This window comes from Marmota monax, unplaced genomic scaffold (assembly GCF_021218885.2).
Source record: "Marmota monax isolate L192 unplaced genomic scaffold, Marmota_monax_Labrador192_F-V1.1 WCK01_AAM20220418_F8-fsc00285, whole genome shotgun sequence".
In the NCBI taxonomy this organism is placed as follows: domain Eukaryota; kingdom Metazoa; phylum Chordata; class Mammalia; order Rodentia; family Sciuridae; genus Marmota; species Marmota monax.
In genome coordinates this window covers 199,066-213,390 of record NW_026695045.1, presented here as the reverse complement: position 1 = coordinate 213,390, position 14,325 = coordinate 199,066, and the positions used below count along the sequence as shown (strand labels likewise).

The following is a 14,325-nucleotide window of genomic DNA, read 5'->3' as shown; positions in this document are numbered from 1 at the left end:
ATTTATTGTACATTGTAAGTTTTAATAAAACTTTAATGAATTATGAGTATGGTGTTGTCTTGCCAACATGGTAGTCAAACAACTTTGCATGCAGGACAGGAATTAGTTTGAGGAGGCACTAGGTTGTGACTTTCAAGTAATAGCTTTGGTTTTATGATTATAGGAATTCATCTTATTAATTCATAGTCCGGCCATTATTCTTTCTCTATTGCTAAATCATGGTCTCCCTGGTCCTAAAATGTATGCCTATTCTCTTTGAAAAAAGTCAAAAGCCTTTTTGATTATAAAATGATGGACCCAGTTTAGACGTATAAAGGAAACTAAAAATACTTCTTTTTTCTTCTGCCTCTTTGGTTACTTGTGTATGCTGAGAGAGAGTCAGGATAATGTCTATTGAATACTCTGAATGTAGAGAGTTCTGAAGGGTCTTCCAGATTGTCCACTGAACCAGCCATCTACTGTGTTTAACTACCTGTCTGGTGTTTGAATCTGCGAAGGCACTCTATGAGTGTCCCAGTTATGCCGGAGTAACCCCACAACAGCATAATTGACTATAAGGCACCAACCACATTCTCAGATGACTTGTGTGTTTGAAAATGTCTTCTAAAAATGGAGCCTACATCTCTCTTCCGGCATTCCTATCTTCTGGTCTTGATTGATTTTTGTATATTAATTTATACTCAGCAATTTTGCATTCCTATATGATGCTAACCTATCTGGGATGTCTGAAATTTCCGTTAATCATATCTGAATTGAAATTCTGTTTCTTCCTTTCCTTTAATAAGTTTTTATTGCTTTGTGTGAGGGGGCTAGGGAATCAAACCCAGGGTATTGTACATGCTGAGCCAACACTCTACCACTGAGCTGCACCCCCAGCTTTCCTTCCTTGTTTTATTGCATTGATCAGGACTTTCACATGTGAGACAGAAATGGTGATAACAAGGATCCTTATTTTGTTCCTGACTACTGTGGAAAAGTACACAGAAAGATTTATTAAATGTTAATTTACTAATTTATTTTCATTTTTGGTACCTGGGATTGAACTCTGCGCCACTGAGCCACTTTCCAGCCCTTTTTTATTTTTTATTTTGAGACAGGGTCTTGCTAGTTGCTTAGGGCCTCACTAAATTATTGAGGCTGGCCTGGAACTTGTGATCCTTCTACCTTAGACTCCCAAATCATGTTGGCAAGACAACCCCATACTCATAATTCATTAAAGTTTTATTAAAACTTACAATGTACAATAAATCGTGTAGGTTTTATAGGGATTACATGCATGCTCTACCACACCTGGCTAAATGTTAAATTAATTTCAGGGATAAATCTGAGCAAGTCATGGTTTGTTGTTATTATTCTGATTTGCTAATGTTTTACACAGGAATTTCATGTTTTTAGTTGAGATTCATCTATAAATCTTCTTTTTGTCCTATTATTGTTCAGTTTTGTTATCAAGGTTCCTGTGGTAGGTTCTACCAATTATTTTCCCAGAAGTCACCTTCCTGAGTCAGCTCTTTTTTCTTCATTTTCTTTCCTGAAGGCTGTTTTACTATAAAATAATAAAGAAAACACTGGCATGAAATCATATAAGCAACTGATCCTCTACGTTAAAAGGATTTTATTTTTGGCCTTGGCATCAACTGGGAAATAGCACTGCAAGAATTGAGAGGGTCCTCCTCCCTTTCTTAAAAGATCATACCCCTCTTGAATACGAAAGAGGGTCCCTTGAACATCCTTCTCTTGGGAGTTGGGGAAAGACCTTATGTTTAATTGGTCAGAAATAGGTCACATGATCTTACCTCCAAGGGTAATGGAATAAGTGAGTATCTGAGATTTTTATTTAGTTTGACATCAAAAATATATGTTTTCTGTTTGGCATACCTTTTTTTTTTCTTTCTATCTATTTTATGATGCTGAAGATTGAATCCAGGGGCACATGCCTGCAAGGCTAATGCTCTAACACTGGACAACATCCACAGCTGGCTTTCCTTTTTAATTCCCCTGCCTTCTAGGGATTGATTATGTTTTCTTTCAGAAGTTATTTATTGTTTTACCACTCCCTCACTTTACATTCTGAGAGTACTTACCTGCCTTAAAAAGACTAAATCAACAAACATTTCTCTGCCATTCCTAAACAATATTAGCACCTTAGAGTGTTTTTGTTACCATAATTACCTTTATCTTCTGTTGTCTATTACTTAGATTCTATAAATATACCCCAAATTAGTCATTGTTAGTATTTTTAAAACATTCTCTGCTCATTCATATTTGCTCAAATGTTTACCAATTTATTTATTACTTCTAGATAACTCTTTCCTTCCTGAACTCAGTTTCCTCTTACTTAAGTACATCCTTCAGTAGTTCTTTCAATGTGGATCTCTGGGTAGTAACCCCTCTCAGTCCTTGACTGATTTTTATGCCCGATTCTCAATTCTAACTTCCCATTTGTGTGGGCCTGAGGCCACATTTCCTGCCCCCTTATGGGATGACATCCCTGACCCCAAGTTGTCAGGGCCTACGCTGGATTCTGATGTCCCATGGCTTTTTCATCACTCATTGGTATGCTTACCACTGTGGTTCAAGTTTCCCCCGTTCTCTATTACCTGAGGATTTCCCCTTCTTTGTTTTGAGTTCAGCTTTATATTGTTATATTTCATCCTGTGTTTGTCATAGGAAGTGGGGGAGGGTCTACATTAATCTTTTTAGTTACTATTACTGGAAGTCCACATATTCTATTTATAACAAATTTCCTTTTTACTGATGTTTATGACTCTCCTTTAAAATAAATATCATATATTTTGATAGAGAAAACAGATATGACAGAGACAGCTGGATACTTCTTATTCTGTTTCAGCAAAAGTTACAAAGTTTCTAAAATTTTTCTTGATTTTTGGTACATAGAGAACATTCCCCAGGCAATAACTTAAGAGAATGTAATCGCCTGCCAAGAAATGGAATTTTCCATAGTTTCTATTTTCCTGCATTTCCTTCACTTCTTCTTGCTCTACAGAGGTGATCCCAAGGGGGAAAACTGTTCAATATTTGCTTCACACCCTCCACATGATGAATGCCAAACCTCATATAGAGAAATCTGTCTCTGTAAGGAAGCGATCCTCAGGTCAGACCCAGAGCTCAGAGATTCCTTGTAAATCAACAGCTGGTAGAACTGGTTCCAAATCCCGGGAATTCACAGCTTCTAATAAATGAATGGGATCCATCTCATTTGCATTTCATTATGACTCAGGAATTCCCTGCTACTGCATCTCTGGGCAGATAAAAAGGCTTTGGTTTTATCAGCCCCAGGCCATTGCCCCAAGATACTGGCCTGGAACTTCCACCTGCACTGCTAACAGAACCCAAAGTACAATGCAGAATGGCCTATTTCACCCTGCCAGAGAGTGAAGCCCATGTTGGAATGGTGAAATCCAAATATGGCTCCTCTGAGAATCGTTTGTGTACATACAAGTCATGGAGAATGGATGAATATTCACAGGGTCAGTGAATAAACTGGGGGTGCTGTCCAGCAAGTAAGTTGGAAAGGCTCTGAATAATCACAAATAGGCCAACTAGAGAGGCCACAGCTGGGTATAAAGTCAGCTGTGGAAAAGCTAATACCACACTGGTTTGCTGGGGTTGACAGCTAACTTTAGTACAACGTATTTCATGTGACCTAGGAAAGAAGTGAAGGGAAGAAGGAGGCCTGGCTGGGTGTACTGGGTGTGGATAAGATCAGAGGAGCCCTAATGATCAATTGTGCCACCAGCGATAAGCAAACAGCAAAAGATTAAGAATACATTTCACAAAACAAATGGTATTTTTGCATTAGAAAATGATGGTTTCTGATTCCTTTCCAATGCAGAGTGACAGCCTCTACTTGGGAAAAGTTGAGTTCACTATCACTCTGGTCACAGGTGCCTATTCATTTTGTCATTTCTCTTTGTGGACACCTGAGTAGCTGCTTGACAGTAAATAGAAATCCACTGCCACCCTCAGACTTTCCCTACAATTTCTAGGTATCTTTTTCTATAGTTGATGCCAAACAAGGGACAAGACTAAGTCATTTGATTCTTAAGGTCAGATTTCATCTTGTGCCATCCAAGGGCGGGAAAGGGAAGGGGTAAGTTCCACTGAAAATGCAGCTGGAGTCCATTTCACAGAATGCAAGGAGGGTGGGGTCTGTTTTTGGAAGCAATGAGATTGCTGGCTTTAGAGGGTGGGTGAATGGCTCTCCAAGTGACCTTTTCTCTCCTGGACACTCACAGCCTTTATCTCAATGGCACCACGGGCTCAGGTGCGAGGGATTCCTGTGTGTATCACCCACTGCCATGACTTACCTGTTGAGATACACCCGTTTCTCCGTGAACTGCCCATTGCCATGGTGAGGGTCCTCGAAGGGCTCATTCTGGACGACCTCCACCCCTTCTCCTCGGTCACTCTGTTCGTGGCTGTGCTTGCTGATCATGTACAGCTGTCCAATTTTGTACTACAAAGCACACAGAGACAGAGACAAAGAGGTCAGCCCCCCAGCTTGCCTCTGACAAATCCCCCTCCCACCGTGGCGCCGGAGCAACTAATGACATCAGCACCTTCTGCCGAGAAAAGAAAGCAGGCACTCGTGCCTAATGTGACTTTTCTCTGGGAGCTAGGAAGAGAACTAGTGTGAGCAGAATGCAGAAACGGCATGTTCCTGCAAATGTTCCGCATCACCTTGGCAAGTGCTCCCTGGGGTGGCTGGCAGTCTTTAAGGTTCAGCGCTGACCAGCCCTTCCACAGCAGCAGGGGAGGGGAGTGCAGGAGTCTCGCGTTCCATCCTGGTCCTAAGGGTTACATGGAGCTAATATCCTATTTGGCTTGGCCAAAGGCTGCCTAGGGTGTGTTGCTTCTGTCCCTGCTTTCTGCCTAACCAGCAGGATTGCTGGACGTGGACTATTATGTGCCTCTACTACCCCTGGAGGTGCTCATCTCTCCTGGAGGCCCTAGTATAGCAGTTCTCACAGGCAACTGGACACCACCTGGAAACTTTTTATTTTTATTTTTTCCCCAGTTCAGGAACTAAACCCATGGAAGCTTAACCACTAAGCCACATCCCCAGCCCCCTTTTTTTTTAATTTTTAGATAGGGACTAAGTTACTTTGGGCCTCACTAAATTGTGAAAGCTGGCCTCAAACTTGTGATCCTCCTGCCTCAACCTCCAGAGTTGCTGGAATTACAAGTGTGCACCACTGTGCCTGGCTTCCTGGAAGCTTTTTGAGGGGAGAGAGGGGCGGGTACTGGGAATTTAACCCAGAGGTGCTTAACCACTGAGTTACATCTCCAGCCCTTTTCATTTTGAGGCAGGGTCTCGCTAACTTGTTGAGGCTGGCTTTGGACTTGTGATCCTCCTGCCTCAGCCTCCCAAGCTGCTGGGATCCTGGAAGCCTTTTCAAGCTCCAAATATCCAAGCCAACAATGGCTGGAACCAAGTCTAAGAACCTAAGCTCTAGAAGGGCGCATCACATGAGAACCAACCTCAGTATCTTTAACTCCTTTTCATTCAACTCCACTGTAGGTGCCTGGCCTCCCAGCCCAAGTCCCAGAAGCCACATGTCCTACTCTAAAAATGACAAAATGGAGAAACATACAATAGGAACATTTTCTATTCTTCAGGATGTTTCACTCTCCTTCCTGCCTCTCTGAAAATGCTGGGGCCAGCCGGCATTTCACTCCCCAGTGCACTTTCAAAACGACAAAATTATTTTGATGGGGTGAGGAGACAGGAGGCAGGAAAACGATGTTTGCATGAGAAACTAGTCTGTTGAGGGTCAGAGGCAGAATGATGTGACCCTGCTCAGTCCCTCCTGCAGATGAGGCGTGAGGTAACACAGACAGAAGTCATTGCCACCAAGACTCTGAGACTTGGGAGCGGGGCCTGAGTCTGCAGCAAGCTAATGACAACTCTGGTTTGTTCTCAAAAGGACTCTGGCCAGACATCTCCCCGGCCTACGTGCATAAGAGAGAAATGAATGAGCCAGCAGTGTACACGCGGTGGAAGGACCCTCTCGTGCTGAGGCAGGTGCAGGGAGGGGAGTGTGAAGAAGCTCCAAGCTGAGGGACCAGGCCCAGTAACCATGACGACAGGAGTGGGCTGGAGCTGGCTGGGTCTTCTCTAAGGACTATGCTTCCCATCTGGGCCACACCCCTCTTCAGAAAGGTCTGTGTTTAAAAATGCTTTCAATATGAGTGCATTTGTGCAGATGCAGGGAGAAGACAGTGCTGAGGATAAGAGCAGGAAGAGGAAACTGGAAGATCAAATCCATTTTAAAGATGAATTAGGATCAGGATCAAAAGCTTGACCTGGCTTCCCTGAGGTCCAGTTCTGCTTTTACTTTTGTTTCCAAAGACTACAATGCTCAGGGCTGAGTTGTAGCTTAGTGGTAGAGTGCTTGCCTAGCATGGGTGAGGCACTGGGTTTAATTCCAGCACCAATATAAATAAACAAAAATAAAGGCCCCAAAAAGGAAAAGGAAAAAAAAAAAGACTATAATGCTCTTTCAAAGTGGGCAGTAAGAACAAGCTCACAGATTGGAGATTTGCGAGCTATACCTTGAGATCAATGCCCTACCTTACACTGACAGGAACAGGAGCCTGAATAGGGTGCTTAGCTGCTCAGGGGCATGGCCTTCACTGTCAGGTACTTTGGACTTGATGTTGAAAAAATGTATGTTTGTTTGATGAAAAATTATTCAGCCATAAAAAAGAATGACATACTTATGCTGAAACTGCTTACTGGGCATTGTGGGTTGAAGTATGTCCCCCAAAGTTCACATGGTTAAGTCCGAACCTCAGAATGTGACCTTATTTGGAGATAGGGTCTTTACAGAGGTAATCCAGCTAAAATGTTATTAGGACGGGCCTAATCCAATGTGACTGGTGTCCTTCTTATGAAAAGAGGAATTTGGACAGAGTCAGAGAGGCCAGAGAAAGGTGAAGAAATGATGGCCACGTACAAGGAATAGACTCTCCTTCACAGCCTCCAGAAAGCAGCAGCCCTGCTGACACCTTGACTTCAGACTTCTTCCTCTAGGCTTGGGAGACAATACCCATCTACAGTTGTAAGCCACTGAACACGTGGTATTAGTCATGCAGCCTTAGAAAATTAGTACAATGGGTATAAAGGTTCTTTGGGCAGGGGGATAAAAGTGTTTTGGATGGCAATGGAGGATGCACAACATTATGAAAGTTCTGTTACGTGACTTTCATCTTGATTTTTTAAAAAGGGTAGACTAGATTCAGGAACAGACATCCTTAACCAAAAGTCCCTATCTTCAAGTGTGTGGGGTTTACAGAAGAGCTGGGCCAAAACATCAGACCATCTGCAAAAGCTCCAACTCACTCACATATTAAAAAATGTATAGTACCAAGGTCAACACATGACACAGAAAAGCCATTAGCCAGAAGCGAGTCAGCCCTGGCTGGGCTCAGTTCAAGTGCTTCCTGCTCTGCAGGGACGAGAACAGAACAGGGAGGCAGTGTAGGCTGATTCATGGGTGGCCAGTGGAGGGCCCAGCCTCACGGATCATTCTAGCATCTCCAGCGCAGGGCAGACGCCAGCCTTAGCTCACTGTGACAGCATCGGTCTGGGGGTGACCTGTAGGTGCGGGGGTTGGCAGGATACTCAAGCCCAGACACCCAGATAGGCAAGACTCTGTGACTGTCCTCTCTGTCCCTACCAAGAAAATCAGGCTGGCTCTGCTCTTTGTTTGTGGTCATTGGAGCTGGGCCATCCAGAAGCAGTTTATGATGTTGTTTTGTTTTTAAAGCACAAATTGATTCGCAGACATAAGCAGCAAACAGTTTGGCCCCGAAACCACTTGTTTTCTACATCACTGAGGATCCTCCTAAAAATGCCAAATCCCAGAGCATTCTAGAACTACATTCAGCATTGAGTGAGTGTTTGAATAAGGGGGAATTCAGTGCTGAATCCCGAGGCAGAGCACAGTGGGGGAATTCGTCAGTGCTTGCTCAGGACTAAGGTGTGCCAGGCTGGAGTGTCCCTTCTTTAGGATGGCCTATTCTTTACCCACACATACCCACCCCACTGCCACCATTGGTACTAGGAATTGAACCCAGAGGATCTTTACCACTGAGCCACATCTACAGCCATTTTTATTCTTTTTATTTTGAGACAGGGTCTCACTAAGTTGCTTTGAGAAACTAATGTGACTCCATTTTTGAGAAACCAGCCTCTACCTCAGAGCAAAGCCTATCCAAGGAAGGGGGCGTGACCCTTGTCCTTGGAAAAACCCCCAGAGCACTCCTAGGCACATACCTACCCTGCTGAGTTGTTTTTCTGTAAATAACAGGAGAAGTCTGAGGTGCCAGGTGTCCCTGACTCAGTGAGGCTAGGTGAGGACCCATAGCAACCCCCCCTAGCAACTTCCAATTAGCATGAGACATGGAAAATACCTGGAATGCCAGATGACCCCCAAATAGTTTATTGTGGTTGATAACGTGTTGGGAAACCATGTAGTTTAGCACGTACACCCCTCGTGGCCTAAACCAATCAGTTCAAAGGAATCCCCCTCTTGTACTAACCAATCACCCCTACCCAACTTGTTCCCACCAGTGAATGTGCTAATCAATGTTAAGAGTTGTTGTTTGACTTTCCCACGGTATGGAATGATTTGCTGTGTGATGTGACGCATAGAGTATCCCCCCAAAACCTATAAAATCTCACTAAACAAAGGACCGGGACTCATTCCCTGGGACCGCTGTGTCGGAAACGGTTGTGAGTCCAGGCTCGAGCCTGCAATAAAGACTCTTGTGTGATTGCATCGGATTCGGCTCCTGGAGGTCTATTGGGGTCCCACGAATCTGACATAACAGCTTAGGACCTCGCTAAATTGTTGAGGCTAGCCTCAAACTTGCCATCTCCAGCCTCAGCCTCTGAGTCGATGGGATTACAGGCATGTACCACAGTGCCCAGCTAGGAGGCCTATTTCTTTTTGCCTTTTTTGTACTAACGTCTTACAAGGTTCCATCCTTAACTGAGTAAAAATACCACATCTCTGATCACTACTGCAAACAAACTTGTTTGTTGAAGGAAGGTCTCAAAATCGAAAGACACAGAGGGTTCTGAAGACCTCAGACTTGGTAACAGAATTGATGATGATGATGATGACAGCATTGCATAACTTTAGTGACTGCCCATTAGCAAGAGGTACTGATTAAGTGTTTTGTATTCATTTCTAATACAATGATTCAGCCAGGTAGATCTCTACAAATGAGGAAACTAAGTCTTAGAGAAGTCAAAGACTTTCTGTAGTTTCTACACAACAGAGCTGGGATCTGTGCACCACAGGTCAATAATACTCTTTCTACTCCACCTGTCTTTGGGCCTTATATCTTTCACAGGTGAATTGATTTAACAAGTCTGATTTAAATCACTATGATTTAAAAGGATGGGGGTTGTCAGAAAGTCATGCCTCTGAACTTTGCTATTTCAGAAGTTGAGTAACAAAAGTCTGACTGAAAGATCAAAGTTGCTTAATCTGTGATCACATATGGAATGCAGGAGCAATTAGGCTCTCACTTTGTAAAATCTATTGTTATAATTCCAGAGTTAGGGTAATCATCATTACAGGCAATCATGATTAGAGACAGCTCCACACTGCAAGCTGAGCCTCCGTGTGAGCTATCAGAATAGCTACCCCAAATAATTATCTCCATAGTCAAATAACATCATGGGGATTCAGATTTTTCCCACTCGTGCATGGAGTGGTGTGTTTCAAAGTGCTGCAGAATTTGCACCAGAGAGAACTACAGAACGTGTCTGGAGAAGCAGAGCTGGTTCATCAGGTAATGCTTTTACAAACTATAATGCTGAGCACCATTGAGTAACTTCCCAGTTCAGCCTTAAACTATGACTTCAAAAAGGTGACTCCAAGCCCCAATTCTGAGTATGGCAAAGGATTATGAATTGAGCACTATCAATACCTTCAACCTCATCCTTAACTAAAGAAATACAGGACCCAAAGTCCTTGGTTTAAAAGAATTCCAAGCTACAAAGGACGTTCACTTAATGCTTCTCCAACTGCTGGGCTCTGGAGTTCTAGCATGGCCCACCTCCCATACCCCCTACCCTAGAAAACCAAGAGGTGTCATCTTCCTCCCAACTGGCCCGTGTCCTCCCTCTCCTGTCCCCTTTCTCTTCCTCCATTAATCCCAGCTCCATTTCCAAACATCAGGATGTGACAAGTGTAAGCCACTGCTTTCTAATAAACATGACTTTGTCTAGGAGGACTTACTCCCTGAGGATATGACTTGGGATGACGAGGCCCCAAGTAAAAAATCAGAATTTATAATTACTTTGGCCTTTACAATCAATATGAATGGATGCCATATAACCTAACAGGCAGAGAAACACCTGTGCCTCCGACTCAACATGAAATTACGTTATTTTTCCATCTGTGAAACGTGTCTGATTCTTGCCACTCTGTCTGGCTGTGTGTCTAGAGGAAAAAGCAGAGGGTGATATAATCTGGCATTCTTGCAAGGTTCTCATATTATCCATATTGCCCCTGGTGCATTTGTTGAAACCTTTCTTCCAGTCCTCTCCATCTCAATACATGAACCTCAAAGCACAGTGAAGCAATTGTTCCATGGTGTGCAAGGCACGCATTGAAGAGAACATTTGAAAGGTAGAACACACAGGGTTCAGGCTCGGTGCCAACTTCACGCCAGGTGGTGTCAAAATTGTAATTACACACAGGGAAGGAGATGCAAAGGACCCAGGTTTTAATAACCTCATCTCAAAAAGCTAGAGGCTAGAGCTGTTTTCGATAATCCCACAACATAGCTAAAGCACCAGACAAATGTTCTGCTTTAGTGGCTGGCAAACTATGTGCACTGGTGCCTGCTTTTTAAATAAAGTTTTATTGGAACACATCCATGCTAATTCATTCTGTGGCTGCTTTCACACTACAGCAGCAGAGTACAGAAATTTTCACAGAGGATGGATGTATGGCTCTAAAAGCTGAAACTATTAGCTATTATTTGGCCCTTTACAGAAAAAGTTTGCTAACCCCCATCCATGGGTACTGGGCCCAGTCTGGACCTACCTAGTAAGCTAATTAGAATATAGTAGTTTCTTGCTATATGTGACTAGTGACCACTTGAAATGTGACCTGTGTAATTGAGGGACTTCATGTCAAATTTTCTTCAATTTTAATTTAAAGACAGATGCTTGGTTCATTTGTTTAAAAACCTTTAACTATATTTCAAACATCTTGGGTATATGACTTTACTCTTTCAACTGGAAATTTTATAAAATCTAAACACAGACCAGGTATCTCCATTGAAAATTTAGCATGTGACACAAGACTGCTGTAGAAGTGAAATGCACCCTAGATTTTAAAGATTAACTACTAAAGGAGGAGTAGGAGAAAGAGAAAAAATTAACTCATTAGTAATTTTTCTACCGATACCTATTAAAATGGTAGTATTTTAGATATATGAGGCTTACTAGAATATATTCTTTTGGGGGGGGGGTCCTGGGGATTGAAGCCAGGGGCGCTTTACCACCGAGCTACATCCCCAGCCCTTTCTATTTTTTATTTTGAGACAGGGTATCACTAAGTTTGCTGAGGGTCTTGCTAAGTAGCCCAGACTGGCCTTATCCTCGAAAGTCACTCTGATTACAGGAGTGGGCCACCATGCCCAGCTTTACAGCATGTTCTTAAAAATAACTTTACCTGTATTTTTTAAAAATGTTTTTAAAAGTGTGGCTATTAGAAAACTTTAAACTCCATTCATAGCTCTTATTGGCAACTCATAAATTTCTACTGGGGGCTGGTGTTGTAACTCAGTAGTGGAATGCTTCCCTTGCACGTGCGAAGCACTGGGTTCAGTTTTCAGCACCACATAAAAATAAATAAAATAGAGGTAATGTGTCCATTTACAACTAAAAAAATAGATTTTTAAAATTTCTATTAGATGGTGCTGGCCTAGACACTGATCTAGACCAGCTAAGATTCAACACACCTCATCAAGACTATGGAGGCTTGGGATGGGGCTGAGGCTCAGCGGTAGAGTACTTGCCTAGCATGCGCGGGGCCCTGGGTTCAATCCTCAGCACCACAAAAAAATAAATAAATGTATTGTGTCCAACTACAACTAAAAAATAAATATTAAAAAAAAAAGGACTATGGAGGCTGGCTGGTCAGGAGGCAAGAGGCAGGCCACAAGCTTCCAAGCACGGTAATTAGGGTGGTGCCTGGAGAAGCCCTTCCTTCCCTGCTATTTACTTGGGCCTCCAGAGAGGTGATAATTGTTCACAGTGTGCTGCAGCAGAGAGCACAGGGGTTTTAGAAATGAAATCGTGGAGCCAGTATCCTGATCCTGCCCTTGGCTTGGCTTTGTAACCTTAGACAAACCACATTTTGTTGACATTAAAAATGGGACTAATAAAATACCTACAGGACATGGTGAGAATAAAGTAAGAAAAAAATTCACAAATGCAACTGCTTCCTAAATTATCAAACTGTATATAAACTGCCACAGCTATCATTCCTTCTATTTTGCACCATGTCTGACCTGGATTTGCAGATCTGTTCCATTCATGTCCCTCTTATGCTGCAGTTCCACGAAGTGAAAGACAGGGAGGCAACTGCCAAAGACTTTTATAATGCAGAAGCCAAAGAAAACCTAACTAAGCACTGTGGTGCATGTTTGTAGAACCAATTACTTGAAAGGCTGCGGTAAGAAATTTGCCTGAGCCCAGGAGTTTGGGACCAGCAAGGACAACATAGAGAAACTGCATCCAAAAAAAGAAAGAAATCAAAGGAAAACTATGACCATCTGCTCAAGACTATCTTTTCCTTCTGCAGAAGTTTCATTTGATGGTAGTGACATCAAACATTTTCAAAAGCATTCTCAAGAGTGTAAGAACTTCCACAGATATGAGACACCTGAAGTTGTCAAATTCATGGAGATAGAAAGTTGAATGGTGTATATCAGGACTAGAAACACAGGGGACTAGGCAGTTAGCGTTTAATGGGTACAGAGTTCTGGTCTGTGCTGCTCGTGATGTGTTGCAGCTAACGACCCTAGAAGAAGGAAAAACATGATTAACTGAACAAAAACACATTCTGATTCTTTTGACCTTAATACCTGTCTACAAGGACATGTTCCTCATTGACCTTGACCTCCCCTTAGGTTGTTTCTCACTCTTGGGTTCAATCTGAGACTGACCAGCAAGAGCAACTCCAGTTCTTTTGGGGAAAGTGTCTACTTTTACCTCCAGGGACTGATTTGGGCTCTGCCCAGGGTGAGGACATAATCAGCTCACCCCTCAATCTTCTAAGCTCTGTGATTCAATGTGCAGATTTCTCCATGCAGACAGGGAAGTTGGAGGGAAAAAAAAAGTGTGTAAAGTTCTTAGGTGTTTCGTCAGATGTCACTCTGTCAGGTCAATAAACCACAAAAACCAATATCCGATCCCACAAAGAATATACAAACCAGCAGCTCATATTTCAGGATATCAGCACATCATCACATATTTATCTTTTCTCCCGGATTTTTATAAGCAGTCCTCTGAGGTGTCTTGTTTACGTAATACCTAGGTCATTATGCCAGGGTGTAGGAATGAAAAAGCTGATAAAAAGATCTAAGAAGAAGCTGGGTTATTGATATTAAATTTTTTTAAATCCCCCTTTTGTGACAAACTAATATAAAGCAACACTGTACAGTGACGCTTAACCCATCAAAGTTTTGCACTGAACTGAATAGAAATCAAGCAACTCACTACAAGGGAAGGTCCCCAATATATCTTATACAGATGCGAACACACCATTACCCCTTGATGGCTGCAAGACTGCAGATTGTTTGGAGTACACTCAGTCCCCTCAGAGAATCATCTACACAAGAGCACAGGAGAGTTACAATGTGCTTTATAGCATGTGATGAGTAAAAGCACACATTTCGATGCATCTTCCAACACTGATTGCATTAGGGGGTGTTAGTCTGGCCCCAAGGATTCATTTGACTAACAAATGGAAAAGCCAAAATGGTATCAAGCAGCACTTACAGGGTTTTTATAATATAAAATAGGCAGTAGGTATGTGTCATGCTTTGTATTTATAAATGAGAAGCTAAACGAATCAGCCATTAATGGGAGGCCTGAAGAACCATTAGGAGAGCAAAGACAGGAACTTGTAGAATTGAACTCAAAGTCATTAGGGGAGTTGGCTCTAGGGGCAGAACATGGGGTTCCTCCATAAATTGGTTCGGAGACTGTCTTAAAGCTTGTACATTCTGGATCATTCTTTCAACAAGCATGTCCTGTGTGCC

At 42.7% G+C, this 14,325-nt stretch overlaps 1 protein-coding gene across 1 annotated transcript in view; it reads right to left on the bottom strand.

The window, feature by feature from the left end:
• Pitpnc1 (phosphatidylinositol transfer protein cytoplasmic 1) overlaps window positions 1-14,325 on the bottom strand; it is a 253,057-nt gene that overhangs the window by 126,438 nt on the left and 112,294 nt on the right. The window contains exon 3 of the mRNA XM_058573717.1: window positions 4,332-4,480. Coding sequence (XP_058429700.1) covers window positions 4,332-4,480 — 149 coding nt within the window. The remainder of the gene's footprint in view (window positions 1-4,331; window positions 4,481-14,325) is intronic.